The 22,019-nt window shown below is 39.1% G+C and overlaps 1 protein-coding gene across 1 annotated transcript in view; it reads right to left on the bottom strand.

Annotated features, from left to right (window-relative positions):
- LOC126161927 (dnaJ homolog subfamily C member 3) overlaps positions 1 to 21,364 on the bottom strand; it is a 78,811-nt gene extending 57,447 nt beyond the window's left edge. Inside the window, exons 1-2 of the mRNA XM_049918101.1 lie at positions 21,166 to 21,364; positions 1,341 to 1,451 (exon numbers count right to left, since the gene is read on the bottom strand). Of these exons, the coding sequence (XP_049774058.1) occupies positions 1,341 to 1,451; positions 21,166 to 21,244 (190 nt within the window). The 5' untranslated portion in view covers positions 21,245 to 21,364. The remainder of the gene's footprint in view (positions 1 to 1,340; positions 1,452 to 21,165) is intronic.
- Between the last annotated feature and the right edge of the window lie 655 nt (positions 21,365 to 22,019).

Below are 22,019 nucleotides of genomic sequence, written 5' to 3' on the forward strand. Positions count from 1 at the left end.
CTTTCATCAGAAAAGTATTTCAGTACATTCACACAACTCTCCCAATCATAATGGACCAATTATCATCAGCACTGTCAATATATACTCTACATTTCATAAAAACCTAAAAATCTATGGAATACGCAGATTTCTGTTGGACGACACTTATATTGTGACAGGATCACTGACCACTACTTACCTTCACGATGTGAAGTGTGTAGCCCTAACAATAACCCCATATAATAGTGGTACCCTCTCACCTGCAAGTCTGAGTGAGCTACTGTTTCGTATTAGTCCTCTTGTCCAATCATCAAAGGAGGAACTATTAGTTCTCAAAGACAGGGAGTGTGTCACTTCTACTTTTACACATGTGTATCAGTTGTATACACCTACATTTTTCGCCCGTTGAGGGGGGGGGGGGGGGGGGGGGGGGAAATGCAAAGCCAAGAGTTTGGGCTCAGTTGGTCCAATCAGGACCAACCTATTGACTGCTATGTCATCCGCTGCTAATGGCATCACTTCGATATGGTATGGAGGGGCACGGGATCAGCACACCACTCTCCCAGGTGTTGCCCAATTGCCGTCACGAGGCATAGTGTACCCTGTTCCAGTCCTCCCATCAAGGAAAAAATCCCTGGCAGTACCAGGAATTGAACCTGGGTCCTCGGCATACCAGCCAGACACACTGACAACTGAGTTACAGAGGCGAATCCTGAAGGTAATCAATAGCCAGCAATTCTGTCTCAAAATTTGTTTGTTATCTCAATCTAATATCCCTTTGACACACTTTTAACATTTATTCTCGGATAACAAAAGTGTCTGAAGTCAGAGAAATCTAAACAAGCTTGAAAAATTTTACCTTCATGATGGCAAAATTGTTTTACCAGAGCTGAGGCAAAGACATAGAAAAGAAACAGAATCAAAAAGCTAAACAAGAGTGGGAAATACAGTATACGCAAAATATCTTATGCTTCTCATATCTCTCTAAACCTATGATGATGTCACCACCTTTGGACTTCACTTTTTCCACGCTCCTTAGATTCCAAAGCAAAAATGATATATATTGCTTCCGCCGTTTGCCAAATCATAAATTTGAAAAAAAAAAAAAAAAAAAAAGCAGCAAGTTCAATCACTATATCTCCCTGGCACATATTTTTAAATTCCACTAACAATCTTCAGTTCCAGAAATACAGCATCACATCAGAACAGTATAGATGACTTTGATCGTGTGCAACGCCAAACTGCCATTTTTGAAAGGCTGCCTCTCAGTCTAAAATATTGAGCATGTTCATTGAGGGGAAACAGAGAAGACAGTTCCTATCCACAGTATCTGATAATAGCTGACAACAGTATTTCCTCACCTACAGCTGCATGGTAATGCGATAAGGCATCCTGTAGCTGTCCACGTCCCAGGAAGTCTCTCCCCATCTCCAAATGCTTGTTTATTTCAGCCTGTGTTGTGCCATCACAGTCTGCAACAATATAAGGCACAACTGAGTAACAACAGTTAAAATAATTTGGATAATAAGATACAAATTGAACTCTCTTCCAAAATAACACTTATTCCAGGTCATTAATTATTTTATTTGGATTCCAAGTTGAACTGACAACAGATTCATACAAATTCTTTAAAGTTTCTAACAATGACAGGGAGAAAAATATTTTGAGCTTTGATACCAGTCACTCAGCTACCTAGAGTATTTACGAAAATACATATTTACAACTGTAGGCACCATTTTTTTTGCTTCCGCCGTTTGCCAATAGTTAGCGACAACGATAAGTAGCGGTTGAAAGAAACAGATCACAAACGTCAGGCAGTTAGCTTTAACCTTGGTCAACATAACCTCATTCAAACATTGACCGATTTGTGTCTGCATCATAAAGTTGCTCTTGATTGAAAATGTCAGTTTACGAGGCTAATTCTCGTCACTTGTGGGAGGTGTTACTGTTTTGTATCAATATGAAGAAAACAGCAGCTGAGTCTCACTGAATGAATGCTCTCAGGTATGTATGGTAAGGATGATATTAGTGAAAGAACATGTCTTGAGTGTTTCAACGCTTCAAGAACAGTGATTTTAACGCCGTAGACCGGCATAGTGGTGGAAGAGAGAATGTTTTCGAAGATGCAGAATTGGAGACATTGCTGAGTGAAGGCTCGCATCAAACTCAAGAAGAATTGACACGATTAGTGGGAACGACACAGCAAGCCATTTCAAAACATGTCAAGGCTATGGGCATGATTCAGACGGAAGGAACTTGGGTCCCGTGTGAGCTGAAACCAAGAGATGCTGAACGGCGTGTGTGTGTTTCTGAACAGTTGCTTCAGAGGCAAAAACTGAAGGGATTTATGCATAGCATTGTAACCAGGGACGAAAAATGGGTTCATTACAATAATCCTAAATGCAAAATAATATGGGGATATCCCGACCATGCTTCCACGTCGACGGCCAAACCGAATACTCACGGCTCCGGCTCGGTGTTAAAACCAAGTGAAACAATCACAGGTGCTAATTATCAAACGCAATTAATGTGTTTGAGAAGAGCATTAAAACGGCCGTAATACAGCGAGAGGCACGATAAAGTGATTTTGCAGCACGACAACACTCAACCCCATGTTGCAAAAGAGGCCAAAACATACTTGGAAACAAAATTGTTCAGGCTTTCATGGCCAGCTGTTGACAAACCGCCTATTTGCTTCTGTCTCGGGTTCTTCAGCCGACATTCGTCTGATGATTTTACTGATGTTTTGCCAACACGAGTGGCTGGCATTGTCAAAGCTTCACCCTCCATTGCCGAGCTCGCGGCCGCAGACTATATGTACCTGGCACGCCAACGTCCGAGGGCTACTCCGCGGTCATTTCCGGTGTGGTTCTCCTATTGCTACCTACGACGGTCATTCGCTGCAGTACGGGAAGCTAGGATCCGTTTACCTTTAGGCTTTCCTCTTTCCTGTTGAAGCTATTCCCATGTTTGTGTATTTCTACAGCTTCTCTAAACAAGCGGGTGTGATAGTGTGAAATGCAACATCTGGAAAGTGTTCTGAGGAAGAATGGGTATTCCACAAATTATATTAGAAGTGTAACAGAGCCGAACACTCGGTGAAGTAAGAAATCGGGAAAAGAAATATCGGGTACGGCCTTTCTGCCATACATTCCCAGAGTGACTGACAGAATCGGCCGTATATCGCACAAACACGGCGTAAAGACAATTTTCAAACCAACAAGGAAGATCAAAGAATGTCTTAGATTGGCAAAGGATAAAAGGGACCCACTTGCAATGTCGGGAATATACCGCTTACCATGCACAAGCAGAAAAGTTTGTCAGAATGACTGGACGATCAATTGACACCAGGATCAAGGAACATAAGCGACATTGCATGTTGGGGCACATGGAGAAATCAGCCGTGGCAGAGCACACACTAAGTGACACCGACCATGTAATAAAATTTACTTACACGGAAGTTCTGGCTGTAGAGAAGCACTATCACACCCGCTTGTTTGGAGAAGCTGTAGAAATACACAAACATGGGAATAGCTTCAACAGGAAAGAGGAAAGCCTTAAGGTAAACGGATCCTGGCTTCCCATACTGCAGCGAACAACCGTTGCAGGTAGCAAGAGGAGAACCGCACTGGAAATGAGCACGGAGAAGCCCTCGGACGTTGGCTTGCCAGGTACATATAGTATGCGGCCGCAAGCTCGACTCCAGTTCACCACCAGCATTGGAGAGTGAAGCTTTGACAATACCAGCCACTCGTTCTGGCAAAACGTCAGTAAAATCATCAGACGAACGTTGGCCAAAGAACCCCAGACAGAAGCAAATAGCCAGGACTTGCAAACGTTAAAATGGGAAGTCCTACCCCACCCGCCGTATTCTCCAGACATTGCTCCCTCTGACTACCACCTGTTTAGATCAATGGCGAATGGCCTGGCTGGTCAACACTTCCGATCTCATGAAGAAGTCACAAATTGGATCGATTCGTGGATAGCTTCGAAAGATTATCAAGTTTTTCGACGCGGGATTCATACACTGTCAGAAAGATGAGAGAAAGGGAGGCCAGCAATGGAAAATACTTTGAATGATACATGTGTAACAAATTTGTTTCATTAAAGCCTCAACTATTGGGGAAAAAACGGCGGAAGCAAAATTATACACCTTGTATGTAAAATAACAAATTTCTTATCCACACTCATCTTGCGAAACTTCCGTTATTCACAATATATTTTACTGACGCTGATGACAACAATATAAATTGGTCATGTAGAAACATTTTGTTTAAAGAAATAATATAAATTTACGATACCTGTAAACCATGTGCAACTGAAAATTCAACCCCGCTAAAAATTATGTTTTTCGACTGACATAATTTATTTGAAAGTCCTTAATCACCTCCTTCATACCCATTTTTTCTTAAAACTTATTATTACAAAAGTTTTTCATACTCCAGGATGTTTCTACCTTAAGATGTGATTCTGTCACAATGCTATTGCATTAATTTGTAGCTCAAATTCTTCTAATTTCAAAAATGTATAATTTTCTGAAAATAACATGTTTGTTAAGAAAATACACTAGCTAGAAAATTTAAATTTCCAGAAAATTCATGGCAGGCTTTGTAAAGTCTCAAGCATATGAAAATAATAGAGCACCTTTCATCTGGCTACTTTCAATTATTTAATTTTCGGTTCAGTTTACTCCATTGCTTATAGTATGTTCACGTCTTTTACTTTTTCTGTCTTTATATTAATAACCGAAATGCAATTGCTTTATTTTTTAATCAATGGTAATTTCTGTAATAGCGCATCTATAAATAGCTGTCCAACAAAAAGGAGCAGTCAGTCAGTGCCTGGTATTCAAAAGGTCTTCTATAGTAAACATCATCCACAACTCTTTACATACATTTTATGTTTGTCAGTCGGTGGTTTGCATTCAACTAGCACAGTCACAATGCTTGTTCTATGTCTGTCAGTCGGTCTGCAAAGTTCTGTTCAAAACAATTTGTTTATTTCTGATTCTACTTAATAACTTTCACTCTCTAGGTAGCTTTCTGACCATCGATGTTAAACAGAAATAGTTCACAACAAAAAAGATGATCATTTAAAGTGTTTGTTGTTGTTCTTGTCTTTAATCCACAGTCTGACACAGCTCTTCATGCCAGTGTATCCATGGAAGCCACTTCATCTCTGCATAGTTACTATAACCTACAGCCATTTGAACCTGCTTCTGTATCCAAGCCTAGATCACTGTCCAAAAATTTTTTCTGCCACACTTCTTTCCATCAGCAAACTGACAAATTTTTAATGTCTCGGTATGTGTCCTATCAACCAGTCCAACCTGCATAATGTATTGAAAACTTGCGTCACCTCCTACAATTTTTTATCCCTCAACCTTCCTTCCATTACCAAGTTGGCAATTCCTAGGTGTCTCAGGATGTGTCCTGTCAGTATTATCTGATTTAATCTGACTAAATTCCATTAACTTGTTTTACTTTTTTCTCACTTTCCAAGACACTATCCATTCAGTTCAACTGCCAAGTTATCTGCCATCTCTAATAGAATTACAATGGCACTGACAAACCTCAAGCATGAACTTTAAATCTCTTTTCAGATTTCTCCTCTGATTCCTTCACAGCTTGGTCAATGTACAGGCTGAATAATATCAGTGACAGGCAACAACACTGCTTCACTTCCTTCTCAACTACAACTTCCCTTTTATATCTTTCAACTCCTACCATTGCAGTCTGGTTTTGGTGAAATTCATAAATAACCTTCTACTACGGTTTTGGTGAAAGTTGTAAGTAACCCTCCACCTTAAGTACCTTATCTCTGCTATCTACAGAATTTCAAAGTGAGCAATCCAAAGCTTTCTATAAATGTAGGTTTACCTTTGTTAAACCTATCTTCTAGAACAAGCCACAGGGTCCGTACTGCTGTATGTGTTCCTCATTCCTCCAGAACCCCAACTCATTTCCCCCAAGATCAGCTTCTTCTAGTTTTTTTATTCTTCTGTAAACAATGTGTGTCAATATTTTGCAACCATGACTTATCAAACTGATAGTTCAGTAATATTCACATGTCAGCACCAGCCTTATTGCGATTCTTGAAATCTTAGGGTATTTCACCTGCCTGATATATCTTGCACACCTGAAAAAATAATTTTGTCATGTCTGGCTCTCCAAAGTATCTCAGTAATTCTGAGGGAATGTTGTTTACTATAGGGGTCTTGTTTTCACTTTGGTCTTTTCATATACTGTCAAATTTTTCTCACAGTATCATATCTCCCATCTCGTCTTCATCTACTTCCTTCTCTCTTTCTCAAATATAATCCTCAAGTTTGTTTCATTTATACAGACCCTCCATATGTACCTTCCACCTTTCAGTCTTCTATTCTTTGCTTCTTTCACTGGTTGGCACCTGAACTCTTGATACTCCCTTTCCTCAAAATGTCTCATTAATTTACGTATAGGTGGCACATACCTTTCCGTTAGTCATGCTTACTTCTACAGCCTTGCATTTGTCCTCTAGCCACTTCTGCTTACCCATTTTGCATTTTCTGCCAATCTCAGTTTCTGGGCATTTGTATTCATCTTTGCATGCAGCACTGCTGCATTTTTATACTATCTCCTTTCATCAATTAATTCAATATCTTCTCAGTTATCTAGGGATTTCTGCAATGTGATGCTCTGCTACATCCACTATTTCATCTTTCTTTCCATTTCGTTTCAGCCCAACAATGCATAACACTCCCTCAAACTCCCAAAAACCTCCAGTTCTTTCAATTTATCCAGGTCCCATCTTTTAATTTACTACCTTTTTATAATCTCTTTAGTTTTAACCTGCAGTTCATAAAAAATAAATTATGGTGACAGTCCACATCAGTCCCTCGAAGTGTCTTACTGTGTAAAATATGGTTTCAAAATCTGTCTTAGCATTTTGTAATCTTTCTGAAACCTTACAGAGTCCTGAAGTCTCTTCCAAATATACAGTGATCTTTCACAATTCCTACAGAGTCCTGAAGTCTCTTCCAAATATACAGCGATCTTTCACAATTTTTAAATTAAGTTTTAACGATAACTACGTTATGCCCTGTGCAAAATTCTACCAGGCAGCTTCCTCTTTCATTCCTTTTCCCCAATCTATTTGCTCCTCCTACTTTTCCAACTCTTCCTACTACTGACTTCTTCTCAGCCATCAAATTAAACTTTTGTCTAAGGCTATCCGAATAATTTCCTTCATGTCATCAAACATCTGTTCAATCTCTCCACCTCTTCCACCACTGAAACTTTTCCATTAATTCACCAGGTCTTTGGGAGTGACTGACTGTCCAAATCACAAGTTCTCAGATGACACAAGTCATTCAAGGAGGGCCAAGAGGACGTCACCAACGAACCCCCGCAACGGGCACATATCAAAATCCCAAATCAACAAGAATGTGACATGTGAGCAAGATTGTTTGAATTCTTACTTTCTGACTGACAGTTGAATCATCAAATTGATTGTAAAAACTTTAAACATAATGAAAACAATTGTTTAACGCATTGCAGCTGAGGATTTGGACATGAAAAGGGTATGCATCAAACTGGTCCAAAAGTGTTGACTGATGAATAAATGGTCATACAAATGCTCTGGTACCAAGAACACTTGGAATGTGTGTGTAAATTATCCTAATTTTTTTAAACTCAATTATCATAGTCATGAACTTTTGAGTACAACCTGGAGAAAAAAGGCAGAGTTCAAGTCAGCACATCCCCCTGCTCCAAGAAGACATATGAGCAAGTCAAGGATCAAAACTGTGCTCATTGTCTTCTCTGACATCGGAGGCATTGTTCATCATAAATTCTTACTCACCAGGACAACAGTGAACACAGCTTTCTACTCAAAAGTGCTCAACAAACTGAATAGGAGGATGAGTGGAAATGGCATCATGACAGTGCACTAAGCCACAGCACCTTCACTGTCAGCGAGTTTCTGACCTGGACCCACACCATATTGCTTCCCCATCCTTCCTACAGTCCCAGCTGGCTCCCCCAAGACATTTTTCAGTTCCTCACTTAAAAGAAGGTCTAGAAAGGAAACATTGGGGACACAATTGAAAACATCTAAGCTCGTGTTACAGCTCAGAGAAGGCCTTCCAAGCCTGAAAAAACTGACAAGTTTTATTTTTTATTTTTTTTGTATCATCAGTCTTCTGACTTGTCTGATGCAGCCCACCAGGAATTCCCAGGAATTCCTCTGCAGTGCCAACCTCTTCATCTCAGAATAGCACTTACAACCTATGTCGTCAATTATTTGTTGGATGTATTCCAATCTCTGTCTTCCTGTACAGTTTTTACCTTTCAGAGCTCACTCTAGTGCCAAGAAAGTTATTTTGTGATGTCTTAACAGATGCCCTACCATTCTGTTCCTTCTTCTTCTCCTCTGTCTTTTCCTCACGTTCCTTTCCACACCGATTCTTCGGAGAACCTCGTCATTCCTTACCTTATCAGTCCATATAATTTTCAACATTCTTCTGTAGCACCATATCACAAATGCTTTGGTTTTCTTCTGTTTCAGTTTTCCCACAGTCCATCTTTCACTACCATAACATGCTATGCTCTAAATGTACATTCTCAGAAATTTCTTCCTCAAATTAAGATCTAATTGACACCAGTACTCTTTTCTTGGACAGAAATGCCCTTTTTGACAATACTAATCTGCTTTTGCTGTCCTTGCTCCATCCATATTGGGTTATTTTGCTGCCTAGGTGGCAGAATTCCTTAATTTCATCTACTTGATCACTAATCCTGATAAGTTTCTTGCTGTTCTCATTTCTGCTACTTCTCAGTAGCTTCGCCTTTCTTTGATTTATTCTCAACCCATATTCCATACTCATTACACCGTTCATTCCCTTCAGCATATCCTGTAATTCTTCTTCACTTTCAATGAGGATAGCAAGGTCATCAGTAAATCATATCATTGATATCCTTTCACCTTGAATTTTAATTCCACTCTCGAAGCTTTCTTTTCCTTCTTTCACTGCTTCTTTGATGTACAGATCGAACAGGTTGGATGAAAGACTGCATCTCTGCCTTACACTCTTTTTAACCGTATTTCCCCTATAGCTTACCCTAATTTTCTCATACTTTTGAACATCTTGCACCACTTGACATTGTCGAATGCTTTATTTTTCTTTAGTCTTGCTTCCATTATCAGTCACATGTCATAACTGCTTCTATGGTGCCTTCACTTTCCTAAAGCCAAATTGTCTGTCATCAACACGTCCTCAATTTTTTCCCTTTCTTCTGCATATTATCCATGTCAGAAACTTGAATGCATGGGCTGAAGAGCTGATTGTGTGATAATTCTGACACCTGTCAGCTATTGAATTTTCAGAGTTGTGTGGATGATGTTATTTCCGGAAGTCAGACAGTAAATCGCCAGACTCGTTTGTATCATGTATCTCTCTATAGGTGCAGAATTTCACGCATAAAAATATTTATTGTACTTCTGGCTGTAAGATACGAAATCAGGACAACAAAGGGCACCATGCAAATGCTGTAGTGTGCGTACATTCAACCTCAACGCATGGATAAAAGGAAATCATGACAGCTGATCACGTGGAGCAAACCCTTCAACCTCACCCCAACTTACTTTTGTACAATTTCCCCACTAAACAATGGAATCTCTGTGAGAGGGGTGAAAACAATTGTATACCCAATTATACATTCTGCAAATCTATCTTGGATCCCACAGCAAAGAACTTTCTATTTGTAAACCTCTAGCAAAGGTTTTTGTAACCACTAATAAATTCAATTTACAAGATAACAAGGCAAGCCCAATGAATTCTTAAGGGCTCTAGAACTTCCTAAAAGGGAGAGAGAACTTTCAGCATCATGGGTAAAACAGTGGAGCTACCTGAATGACTATATGAAAGTATCTACATTCCACATTGTAACTAAAGAACTGCAATCGTTATTAAAACAGGCTGCATCCTCAGATAATACAGACATAGACACAATTAAATTTGACGCACAGAATGTGATGCTTAGTGTAGCTCAATGATGACCTTCACTGACACTTCAATGAAATGACAAAGTTGCACTTTTACCCAACAATAACAAGTTTGCTTTCATTCTGGAGGCATATGCTAGCATTACAAAAGAAGCATATCAATATATGAGAAATCTGCTGATAGGAGTAGACTATATTAAGTATTGGTTGGAGACTGCCGGTGATGTTTAAGTTATTTGTCATATTATTTGAACTGTAATCCAACTTCACTAAGTATGTTATTTCTTGCAGGTGTGATATCCATTCTAAGGACAAACAATGTTCGAGCAATAAAAAGTTGTTTCACAAAACAGTCAATAATTCTTGGAATCAAAATCTGCATGAATCACTGATGGAGCCAAACAAAGTTTTGCTTTGTCATTACATACAGATTTACACTTATGGAGAATTTTACAAAAACTTGAGCTGGAAATAGCCTGCATTCACTTACATCAAAACTTCCACATTCTCAGTACTGAAAAAATGAAGGCAAGTGTTTTTACTGATCCAAATATCTGATTTTTTTTAAATACACACACTCAGTATGAACTGGTGCTAACTAACAACAGTAAAACAGTGCAGATACGGTTCTGAATGGTTTCCACAGGAGACTTTGAAAAAGAGTTTTGACTTTTGCTCAATGTCAAGCTTTCAGAAACGTCTGTAAAGTAACACATCATTAAAAATGCACACTTTGCAATTGCACATGTACATTGATTGCATCTTCTCACCAAAATATGGCAGTGTAGAATGAGAAGATAGCAATTACTTCCACCGTGGTATTTCACTGATGGAGCACAAGTACAAAAGGATAGGGAGCACTGTTATTTTAAGTAATTATTGCTGAATGGTAAAAAAATGAGATACCTTCAATAAAGCCACAAGCAGGCTGAGGAGAAATGTTCTTAAGGCAACTGACTTTTTTTCCATTTTTTCCTTGTTGGACACCTACAATAAATGTATCTCAAGCACAAGCCTTTTTCGGGGCCTGTAGCCTGAAAAATACAAATAAATTATATTCTCTTCACTGCGACATTCAATTTTTTTCAATATTGGGCATTATAGACACTTCCGATTTCACCCATCTGCTTTGACCCATGAGATCATCAACATGGCAGAAACGGCTACTTCCAGCATATATAAAATGACAGCAAAGACATCACTACATACACATGCCAACAATGTGAACAAAAATAAAAATTACACAATAACATCTCACTCAAAATGAAATTTACGACAATTGCGGGGAACTGGTGGTTTAGGGCGCACAACAAACTAAATACACAATTTTAAAAAAAATATATCCCTTGGCCTATATAGCTAAACCGCAGCTACCGATACAAAAAAAAAACAACATCTACAACCTCGAAAAGAGAAACTGGATATTTCCCTTGACATATGTAGCTCAACTGCAGCTTTTGAAACCAAAAAGAACGAATGTCTACAACCCCCAAAAGTGGAATCGGACATTTCCATTGACCTGTATAGCTCAACCGCAGCTATAAATACCAAAAAACCAACACCTACAACTCCGAAAAGTGGAAACAACACCCAACAACTCAAAAACGCAAATATTCCATATTCAATACATCAATTAAGACATAACTGCACTATATCAATATTAAAAAAGCCGACATCCCATAAATATATAATATTTGCAAAACATCAGAATTACTGTAGAATAAAAGCAAAATAAAAATCATCCCTAGTCCAAGCTGCCAGAATCCTTGTCAACCTCATGTTGTTGCCTCAAACATGACACCTAACATTCAGCAATAAGATCGAACATCTGCAGAAACCATATGACAGCCATCATGTCATCCCCCATCTCAGAATGTAGTGATACACCCCTGAATTTCACTGTCATATCCATCTGTCATAGCCACACCTAACACAAAAGCAATTAAAAAAAGATTAGACTTCTTTCTGCATAACAAACACCAAACTAATCAGACTAACAACAATACCAAACACATACAAAAAAACCCTTACTAACTCACTGAAAATACAGTATTACTGAAGAATGGGATACAGCCCGTCAGCTGTGACCAATGGCATCAGAAGTTACCAGAGATGATGTATTGCACATATTTTACAGCAAAGATGAATGTTGAGAAACAAAGGAATGCAAGAGAGAGAAAACAGATGGTAGACATATATCATGTACTTCGATATTTCAAACATTATGTTAGGCTTATCGCTTCTTTGAGTCCTACAGAGCTCAACCGAAGAATGGGATACTAGTGGAAAAACAGAAGAAAAAGGGAGTGAAGTAATGTTAGTGTGGACTACCTCAGTTGACAAATATGAGTTGTACCACGAACTTCAGTTGATCTGTATAGGTCATCTGAAGTACAGGATACAAATTTTACAGTTGTTGCTTTTTTCTCCTCCGCTACTATTAGCGTCCTAATGTGCAGTTGATACTAGTACAATCAAATGCGAAAAGACTGACATACGAAAAATTTGTATCCCGTTCACGAGCTGACCTATATAGGTCAACTGAAGAATAGGATACTAATACTAACAAAGATAAAAAAATCGATGCATGTAACAATGGCATCCTGTACCTCAGTTGAACTATGCAAAGGTGACAACAAGCGACATACATAACACTGGTATCACATACTTCAGTTGACCTATACATTCTTTTTTCACCTTCGATACTAAAAGTATTGACTGAAAAGTATCACAGTATTACCAGTAACAGTGAAAAAACTGACAACTGTAAAATATGTCCCATACTTCAGTTCATCTAGTTAGGCCAACTGAAGAACGAGATACTACTGCAAGCAAAAATGAAAAAACCAACATACGTAACACTCCCATCTTGTAACTCAGTTGAACTGCAAAGATAGAATCCTGTTCTTCAGTTGGGATATTTAAGGCAACCAAAGAACAGGATACTAGTGCTAGCGAAGTCAAAGAAAAGCAACATTCAAAAAATTTGTATCCTAAATAACATTTGTATCCCGCAATAGCACTAGTATACTATGTGATACAAATTTTTCATTATGTCGGTCTTTTTGCCTTAGGTAGTACTAGTATCAACTGAAAATATCCTAGTAATACTAGTGCTAGCGAGGCGAAAAAAAGTGACAACTGTAAAATTTGTGCCCTGTACTGCAGTTATGATAGAAAAATCCAAACCTATAAACGAAAATCAAAAAGCACAAATTGTCCAGAATGAAAAACAATTCTTCCAAAAGATCTCAAACTCACTAAGAATGAAAATAAGAACAGAATATTTCAACACAGTCATATATATGGGTAAAATATTCCAGAGGTAAAATAGTCCCCCATTCGAATCTCCAGGTGGGGACTACTGAAGAGGACATCGTTATCAGGAGAAAGAAAACTGGCGTTCTACGGATTGGAGCATGGAATGTCAGATCCCTTAATTGGGCAGGTAGGTTAGAAAATTTAAAAAGGGAAATAGATTGGTTAAAGTTAGATATAGTGGGAATTAGTGAAGTTCGGTGGCAGGAGGAACACGACTTTTGGTCAGGTGAATACAGGGTTATAAATACAAAATCAAATAGGGGTAATGCAGGAATAGGTTTAATAATGAATAAAAAAAGTAGGAGTGCTGGTAAGCTACTACAAACAGCATAGGGAACGCATTATTGTGGCCAAGATAGACACAAAGCCCACGCCTACTACAGTAGTACAAGTTTATATGCCAACTAGCTCTGCAGATGTAGAAGAAATTGATGAAATGTATGATGACATAAAAGAAATTATTCAGGTAGTGAAGAGAGACAAAAATTTAATAGTCATGGGTGACTGGAATTCGAGTGTAGGAAAAGGGAGAGAAGGAAACGTAGTAGATGAATATGGATTGGGGCTAAGAAATGAAAGAGGAAGCCGCCTGCTAGAATTTTACACAGAGCATAACTTAATCATAGCTAACACTTGGTTCAAGAATCATGAAAGAAGGTTGTATACATGGAAGAAGCCTGGAGATACTAGAAGGTTTCAGATAGATTATATAATGGTAAGACAGAGATTTAGGAATAAGGTTTTAAATTTTAAGACATTTCCAGGGGCAAATGTGGACTCTGACCACAATCTATTGGTTATGAACTGTAGATTAAAACTGAAGAAACAGCAAAAAGGTGGGAATTTAAGGAGATGGGACCTGAATAAACTGAAAGAGGTTGTACAGAGTTTCAGGGAGAGCATAGGGGAACAATTGACAGGAATGGGGGGAAAGAAATACAGTAGAAGAAGAATGGGTAGCTTTGAGGAATGAAATAGTGAAGGCAGCAGAGGATCAAGTAGGTAAAAAGACGAGGGCTAGTAGAAATCCTTGGGCAACAGAAAAGATACTGAATTTAATTGACGAAAGGAGAAAATACAAACATGCAGTAAGTGAAGCAGGCAAAAAGAATACAAACGTCTCAAAGAGAGATCGACAGGAAGTGCAAAATAGCTAATCAGGGAAGGTTAGAGGACAAATGCAAGGATGTAGAGGCATATCTCACTAGGAGTAAGACAGATACTGCCTACAGGAAAATTAAAGAGACCTTTGGAGAAAAGAGAAACACTTGCATGAATATCAAGAGCTCAGATGGAAACCCAGTTCTAAGCAAAGAAGGGAAAGCAGAAAGGTGGAAGGAGTATATAGAGGGTCTATACAGGGACGATGTTCTTGAGGACAATATTATGGAAATCGAAGAGGAGGTAGATGAAGATGAAATGGGAGATATGATACTGCGTGAAGAGTTTGACAGAGCACTGAAAGACCTAAATCGAAACAAGGCCCTGGGAGTAGACAACATTCCATTAGAACTACTGACAGCCTTGGGAGAGCCACTCCTGACAAAACTCTACCATCTGGTGAGCAAGACGTATGAGACAGGCAAAATTCCCTCAGACTTAAAGAAGAATATAATAATTCCAATCCCAAAGAAAGCAGGTGTTGACAGATGTGAAAATTACTGAACTACCAGTTTAATAAGTCACAGCTGCAAAATACTAACGCGAAATCTTTACAGACGAATGGAAGAACTGGTAGAAGCCGACCTCGGGGAAGATCAGTTTGGATTCCGTAGAAATGTTGGAACACGTGAGGCAATACTGACCTTACTACTTATCTTAGAAGAAAGATTAAGGAAAGGCAAACCTACATTTCTAGCATTTGTAGACTTAGAGAAAGCTTTTGACAATGCTGACTGGAATACTCTCTTTCAAATTCTGAAGGTGGCAGGGGTAAAATACAAGGAGCGAAAGGCTATTTACAATTTGTACAGAAACCAGATGGCAGTTATAAGAGTTGAGAGACATGAAAGGGAAGCAGTGGTTGGGAAGGGAGGGAGACAGGGTTGTAGCCTCTCCCCGATGCTATTCAATCTGTATATTGAGCAAGCAGTAAAGGAAGCAAAAGAAAAGTTCAGAGTAGGAATTAAAATCCATGGAGAAGAAATAAAAAATTTGAGGTTCGCCGATGACATTGTAATTCTGTCAGATTCAGCAAAGGATTTGGAAGAGCAATTGAACGGAATGGATAGTGTCTTGGAAGGAGGGTATAAGATGAACATCAACAAAAGCAAAACGAGGATAATGGAATGTAGTTGAATTAAGTTGGGTGATGCTGAGGGAATTAGATTAGGAAATGAGACACTTAAAGTAGTAAAGGAGTTTTGCTATTTGGGAAGCAAAATAACTGATGACGTTCGAAGTAGAGAAGGTATAAAATGTAGACTGGCAATAGCAAGGAAAGTGTTTCCGAAGAAGAGAAATTTGTTAACATCGAGTATTGATTTAAGTGTCAGGAAGTCGTTTCTGAAAGTATCTGTATGTAATGTAGCCATGTATGGAAATGAAACATGGACGATAAATAGTTTAGACAAGAAGAGAATACAAGCTTATGAAATGTGGTGCTACAGAAGAATGCTGAAGATCAGATGGGTAGATCACATAACTAATGAGGAGGTATTGAATAGAATTGGGGAGAAGAGGAGTTTGTGGCACAACTTGACTAGAAGAAGGGATCGGTTGGTAGGATATGTTCTGAGGCATCAAGGGATCACCAATTTGGTACTGGAGGGCAGCGTGGAGGGTAAAAATCGTAGAGGGGGACCAAGAGATGAATACACTAAGCAGATTCAGAAGGATGTAGGCTGCAGTAGGTACTGGGCGATGAAGAAGCTTGCACAGCATAGAGTAGCATGGAGAGCTGCATCAAACCAGTCTCGGGAATGAAGACCACAACAACAACAATATATATTTCAATTTACGATGATGCCGCTTCACCACAAAAGATAACCAATATATTACCTATCACTCAAAAATAAAGACATTAATACTTACGAATAAACTATGAAGTCATTGGTCAAAGCTGACGGGTTGTATCCCATTCTTCAGTTGACACAAAAATACTTCCACAACTCACGTAACCACACCAACTACCTAAATTCATAACCATGTTAGCATGATGACAACCAAAACCTAAATGAACTCAGTACCACATATCACCTCCCCATGAACCATGGACCTTGCCGTTGGTGGGGAGGCTTGCGTGCCTCAGCGACACAGATAGCCGTACCGTAGGTACAACCACAACGGAGGGGTATCTGTTGAGAGGCCAGACAAACGTGTGGTTCCTGAAGAGGGGCAGCAGCCTTTTCAGTAGTTGCAAGGGCAACAGTCTGGATGATTGACTGATCTGGCCTTGTAACAATAACCAAAACGGCCTTGCTGTGCTGGTACTGCAAACGGCTGAAAGCAAGGGGAAACTACGGCCGTAATTTTTCCCGAGGGCATGCAGCTTTACTGTATGATTAAATGATGATGGCGTCCTCTTGGGTAAAATATTCCAGAGGTAAAATAGTCCCCCATTCGGATCTCCGGGCGGGGACTACTCAAGAGGATGTCGTTATCAGGAGAAAGAAAACTGTTGTTCTACGGATCGGAGCGTGGAATGTCAGATCCCTTAATCGGGCAGGTAGGTTAGAAAATTTAAAAAGGGAAATGGATAGGTTAAAATTAGATATAGTGGGAATTAGTGAAGTTCGGTGGCAGGAGGAACAAGACTTCTGGTCAGGTGAATACAGGGTTAGAAACACAAAGTCAAATAGGGGTAATGCAGGAGTAGGCTTAATAATGAATAGGAAAATAGGAATGCGGGTAAGCTACTACAAACAGCATAGTGAACGCATTATTGTGGCCAAGATAGATACGAAGCCCACACCTACTACAGTAGTACAAGTTTATATGCCAACTAGCTCTGCAGATGACGAAGAAATTGAAGAAATGTATGATGAAATAAAAGAAATTATTCAGATAGTGAAGGGAGACGAAAATTTAATAGTCATGGGTGACTGGAATTCGAGTGTAGGAAAAGGGAGAGAAGGAAACGTAGTAGGTGAATATGGATTGGGGCTAAGAAATGAAAGAGGGAGCCGCCTGGTAGAATTCTGCACAGAGCACAACTTAATCATAGCTAACACTTGGTTTAAGAATCATGATAGAAGGTTGTATACATGGAAGAAGCCTGGAGATACTAGAAGGTTTCAGATAGATTATATAATGGTAAGACAGAGATTTAGGAACCAGGTTTTAAATTGTAAGACATTTCCAGGGGCAAATGTGGACTCTGACCACAATCTATTGGTTATGACCTGTAGATTAAAACTGAAGAAACTGCAAAAAGGTGGGAATTTAAGGAGATGGGACCTGGATAAACTGAAAGAACCAGAGGTTGTACAGAGTTTCAGGGAGAGCATAAGGGAACAATTGACAGGAATGGGGGAAAGAAATACAGTAGAAGATGAATGGGTAGCTTTGACGGATGAAGTAGTGAAGGCAGCAGAGGATCAAGTAGGTAAAAAGACGAGGGCTAGTAGAAATCCTTGGGTAACAGAAGAAATATTGAATTTAATTGATGAAAGGAGAAGATATAAAAATGCAGTAAATGAAGCAGGCAAAAAAGAATACAAACGTCTCAAAAATGAGATCGACAGGAAGTGCAAAATGGCTAAGCAGGGACGGCTAGAGGACAAATGTAAGGATGTAGAGGCTTATCTCACTAGGGGTAAGATAGATACTGCCTACAGGAAAATTAAAGAGACCTTTGGAGATAAGAGAACCACTTGTATGAACATCAAGAGCTCAGATGGAAACCCAGTTCTAAGCAAAGAAGGGAAAGCAGAAAGGTGGAAGGAGTATATAGAGGGTCTATACAAGGGCGATGCACTTGAGGACAATATTATGGAAATGGAAGAGGATGTAGATGAAGATGAAATGGGAGATACGATACTCCGTGAAGAGTTTGACAGAGCACTGAAAGACCTGAGTCGAAACAAGGCCCCCGGAGTAGACAACATTCCACTGGAACTACTGACGGCCGTGGGAGAGCCAGTCCTGACAAAACTCTACCATCTGGTGAGCAAGATGTATGAAACAGGCGAAATACCCTCAGACTTCAAGAAGAATATAATAATTCCAATCCCAAAGAAAGCAGGTGTTGACAGATGTGAAAATTACCGGACAATCAACTTAATAAGCCACAGCTGCAAAGTACTAACACGAATTCTTTACAGACGAATGGAAAAACTAGTAGAAGCCGACCTCGGGGAAGATCAGTTTGGATTCCGTAGAAATACTGGAACACGTGAGGCAATACTGACCTTACGACTAATCTTAGAAGAAAGATTAAGGAAAGGCAAACCTACGTTTCTAGCATTTGTAGACTTAGAGAAAGCTTTTGACAATGTTGACTGGAATACTCTATTTCAAATTCTGAAGGTGGCAGGGGTAAAATACAGGGAGCAAAAGGCTATATACAATTTGTACAGAAACCAGATGGCAGTTATAAGAGTCGAGGGACATGAAAGGGAAGCAGTGGTTGGGAAGGGAGTAAGACAGGGTTGTAGCCTCTCCCCGATGTTATTCAATCTGTATATTGAGCAAGCAGTAAGGGAAACAAAAGAAAAATTTGGAGTAGGTATTAAAATCCATGGAGAAGAAATAAAAACTTTGAGGTTCGCCGACGACATTGTAATTCTGTCTGAGACAGCAAAGGACTTGGAAGAGCAGTTGAACGGAATGGATGGTGTCTTGAAGGGAGGATATAAGATGAACATAAACAAAAGCAAAACTAGGATAATGGAATGTAGTCGAATTAAGTCGGGTGATGCTGAGGGAATTAGATTAGAAAATGAGACACTTAAAGTAGTAAAGGAGTTTTGCTATTTGGGGAGCAAAATAACTGATGATGGTCGAATTAGAGAGGATATTAAATGTAGACTGGCAATGGCAAGGAAAGCGTTTCTGAAGAAGAGAAATTTGTTAACATCGAGTATAGATTTAAGTGTCAGGAAGTCATTTCTGAAAGTATTTGTATGGAGTGTAGCCATGTATGGAAGTGAAACATGGACGGTAAATAGTTTGGACAAGAAGAGAATAGAAGCTTTTGAAATGTGGTGCTACAGAAGAATGCTGAAGATTAGATGGGTAGATCACGTAACTAATGAGGAGGTATTGAATAGGATTGGGGAGAAGAGAAGTTTGTGGCACAACTTGACCAGAAGAAGGGATCGGTCGGTAGGACATGTTTTGAGGCATCAAGGGATCACCAATTTAGCATTGGAGGGCAGTGTGGAGGGTAAAAATCGTAGAGGGAGACCAAGAGATGAATACACTAAGCAGATTAAGAAGGATGTAGGTTGCAGTAGGTACTGGGAGATGAAGAAGCTTGCACAGGATAGAGTAGCATGGAGAGCTGCATCAAACCAGCCTCAGGACTGAGGACCACAACAACAACAACAACAACAACAACCACATATCAAACTCAGCACGTCCACATCTACCACCAGAGGACACCATGAAATACAACACAATGTCTACAATCAAAACAAACTCAAAAACTCTGCTCTGCAGTGATGTCACACACCACAACACGATTCAATCACGGATCAAAGCAGACCGATGGAATTTGATGTTCCCTTGACAAATGTTATATAATGAAGATGTCCTCAGTATCTACACAAAAAGTGGAATGCTGAATTGTGATTGTAAATGCATGGCTGACAAACTACTTCTAGTAACAATGCACAACATAGCACATGTAAATATTTGTTTATGTTTACTGTAACACAGACATCATAACAATCTGATGACAGAAAGTGCATCCCTAGCGAAATGAGACCAAAACTGTGTCATTTTAAATCACCACAGCGTAGTTGCCCTTATCTACCTTTCTTCCCCCCTTTCTACACTCAGTTTGTCATATAAAAACATTGCTGCACTGCTACTGACAAAAGTTTTCTCAGTCAGTACTATATATGTACATTCATGATAATAAATATGGTAAATACTTTTAAGACTTAAGGTGAAGGTGAAACACTGAAAAGCTTTTCACAACATCAACGAAATGACACTGTATTGCTTTGGCACGCCACAATAAATAAGATGATTTTTGCTGTATTTTTATATTAACTGATTCCAAAAAATTCAATCCAAAGTGTTTACCAGCAGAATCACTTTTGATTGGCAATGCATTAATCTTATACAAAAACAGCCACAATATTTCCATTAATAACACCAAGTGGATTAATCTCTGTTACACAGGAGGGGGATATAAAATGAATGAGTTTTCTTTAATGCACCACATAATGCTACTCAGAAAGAACGTGTTATGTCCCATTAACAACAAATGGTCTTTAGTATATATATAGTTTCGTAGCATGATTAGTAACTTTACACAAAACAAGTTCAAGACATCTGCGTTTTATATCTGATGAAATGTTCTGCATTATTCTTGAAGGCTTCTCTCACAGCTAATGGTGTATACATTTTGTTCATACAGCAGTACAAAAGTTGTCAACATAGTCTTGAACTGCACCTACATGGGATGTTTTTCTTTTGATTCATCTTCGCAATGATATCAGTTTTTCATCGCCTATCGTCTTTTTAAAACTATCAAATCCATACGACTGCCAGGGCCCAATCACCACTGTACAAACTTAAGAATTTTCAATTTTTAATACACAACATTCAATGTTGAATACTTTGTGCAAGTAAGTAAGTCTGTGCTGATTCAAGAATTTCATGCTTTGCAACAGACAGTAATTTTACAATAAAAATAAAGAACGCGTATCAACTGTTGTCAGTCATTTTCACAATTGCAAAATTAGAGGTTATGATATTAACACAAACCTTTGTACATAGAACTTAGCACCAAAACCGATAACCATGCAGGCCAGATTTTGATCGAAGACGGTTGTAGAGCTTCCATTCCTTCAATCCTCAAGCAATAGCTTGACGCTCAGGATACACTCCACCACCTCTTCACGTATTTGCCATTCTTACAAACGTAAGCTCAGGACGGTTCCATGACGATCGTGGTCTTTGCCCATTGGCGGAGGTAGCGAATATTCAAGGTCGACCCACGAGTCGATGGATCGTGATTCGAACGACTCCACCTGTCACGTATGTTTTGACGCTCCACAACAATCGCGATAACACATTGTTAAACTTTGTTAATGCACCGCAATCATACGTGTCTCCAAGCTCCAAGGTCTAACATAAAGTCGGAGAGAAGTTGTTCTATTAAACAGATGTTAATCTTAGAAAGAGCTACCTGCTAGCTCTTTTACGGGTGCACATGTTCACACACCCAGTGTCATGCCGCAAGCGTTTCGCTAGAACTTGACGAAAATAAGAAAAAGAACAGGCCTGTCTTTTCTTACGCCATTATCAAGTTCAATAGTAAAAGTCGTCAGTGCCTCTATTATTCGTGAGAAAGGGTTAATAACTTTTTTCCGTTGGGATGTAATACGATTTTTCACATCAAAGATATTGTCTCTGAAGCAGAGCTGACTAAACCACAGAAGTGTCAAAACAAAAGATTCGAAAGCACTCAAGATGCCTAAAGAGATTTGGTGACAAACGTTTAGTTCAGAATAATAATAAAAGCTCTCAGTTGCCAAAATCTAAGATCACGTTGTGTTTTCTCAGTGTGTGCAGTCATCTCGAGATGTACTAAGAGTGTCTTCTCGGAGTCCCCTTCT

Source organism: Schistocerca cancellata, chromosome 2 (genome assembly GCF_023864275.1).
Source record: "Schistocerca cancellata isolate TAMUIC-IGC-003103 chromosome 2, iqSchCanc2.1, whole genome shotgun sequence".
NCBI classification, from domain to species: domain Eukaryota; kingdom Metazoa; phylum Arthropoda; class Insecta; order Orthoptera; family Acrididae; genus Schistocerca; species Schistocerca cancellata.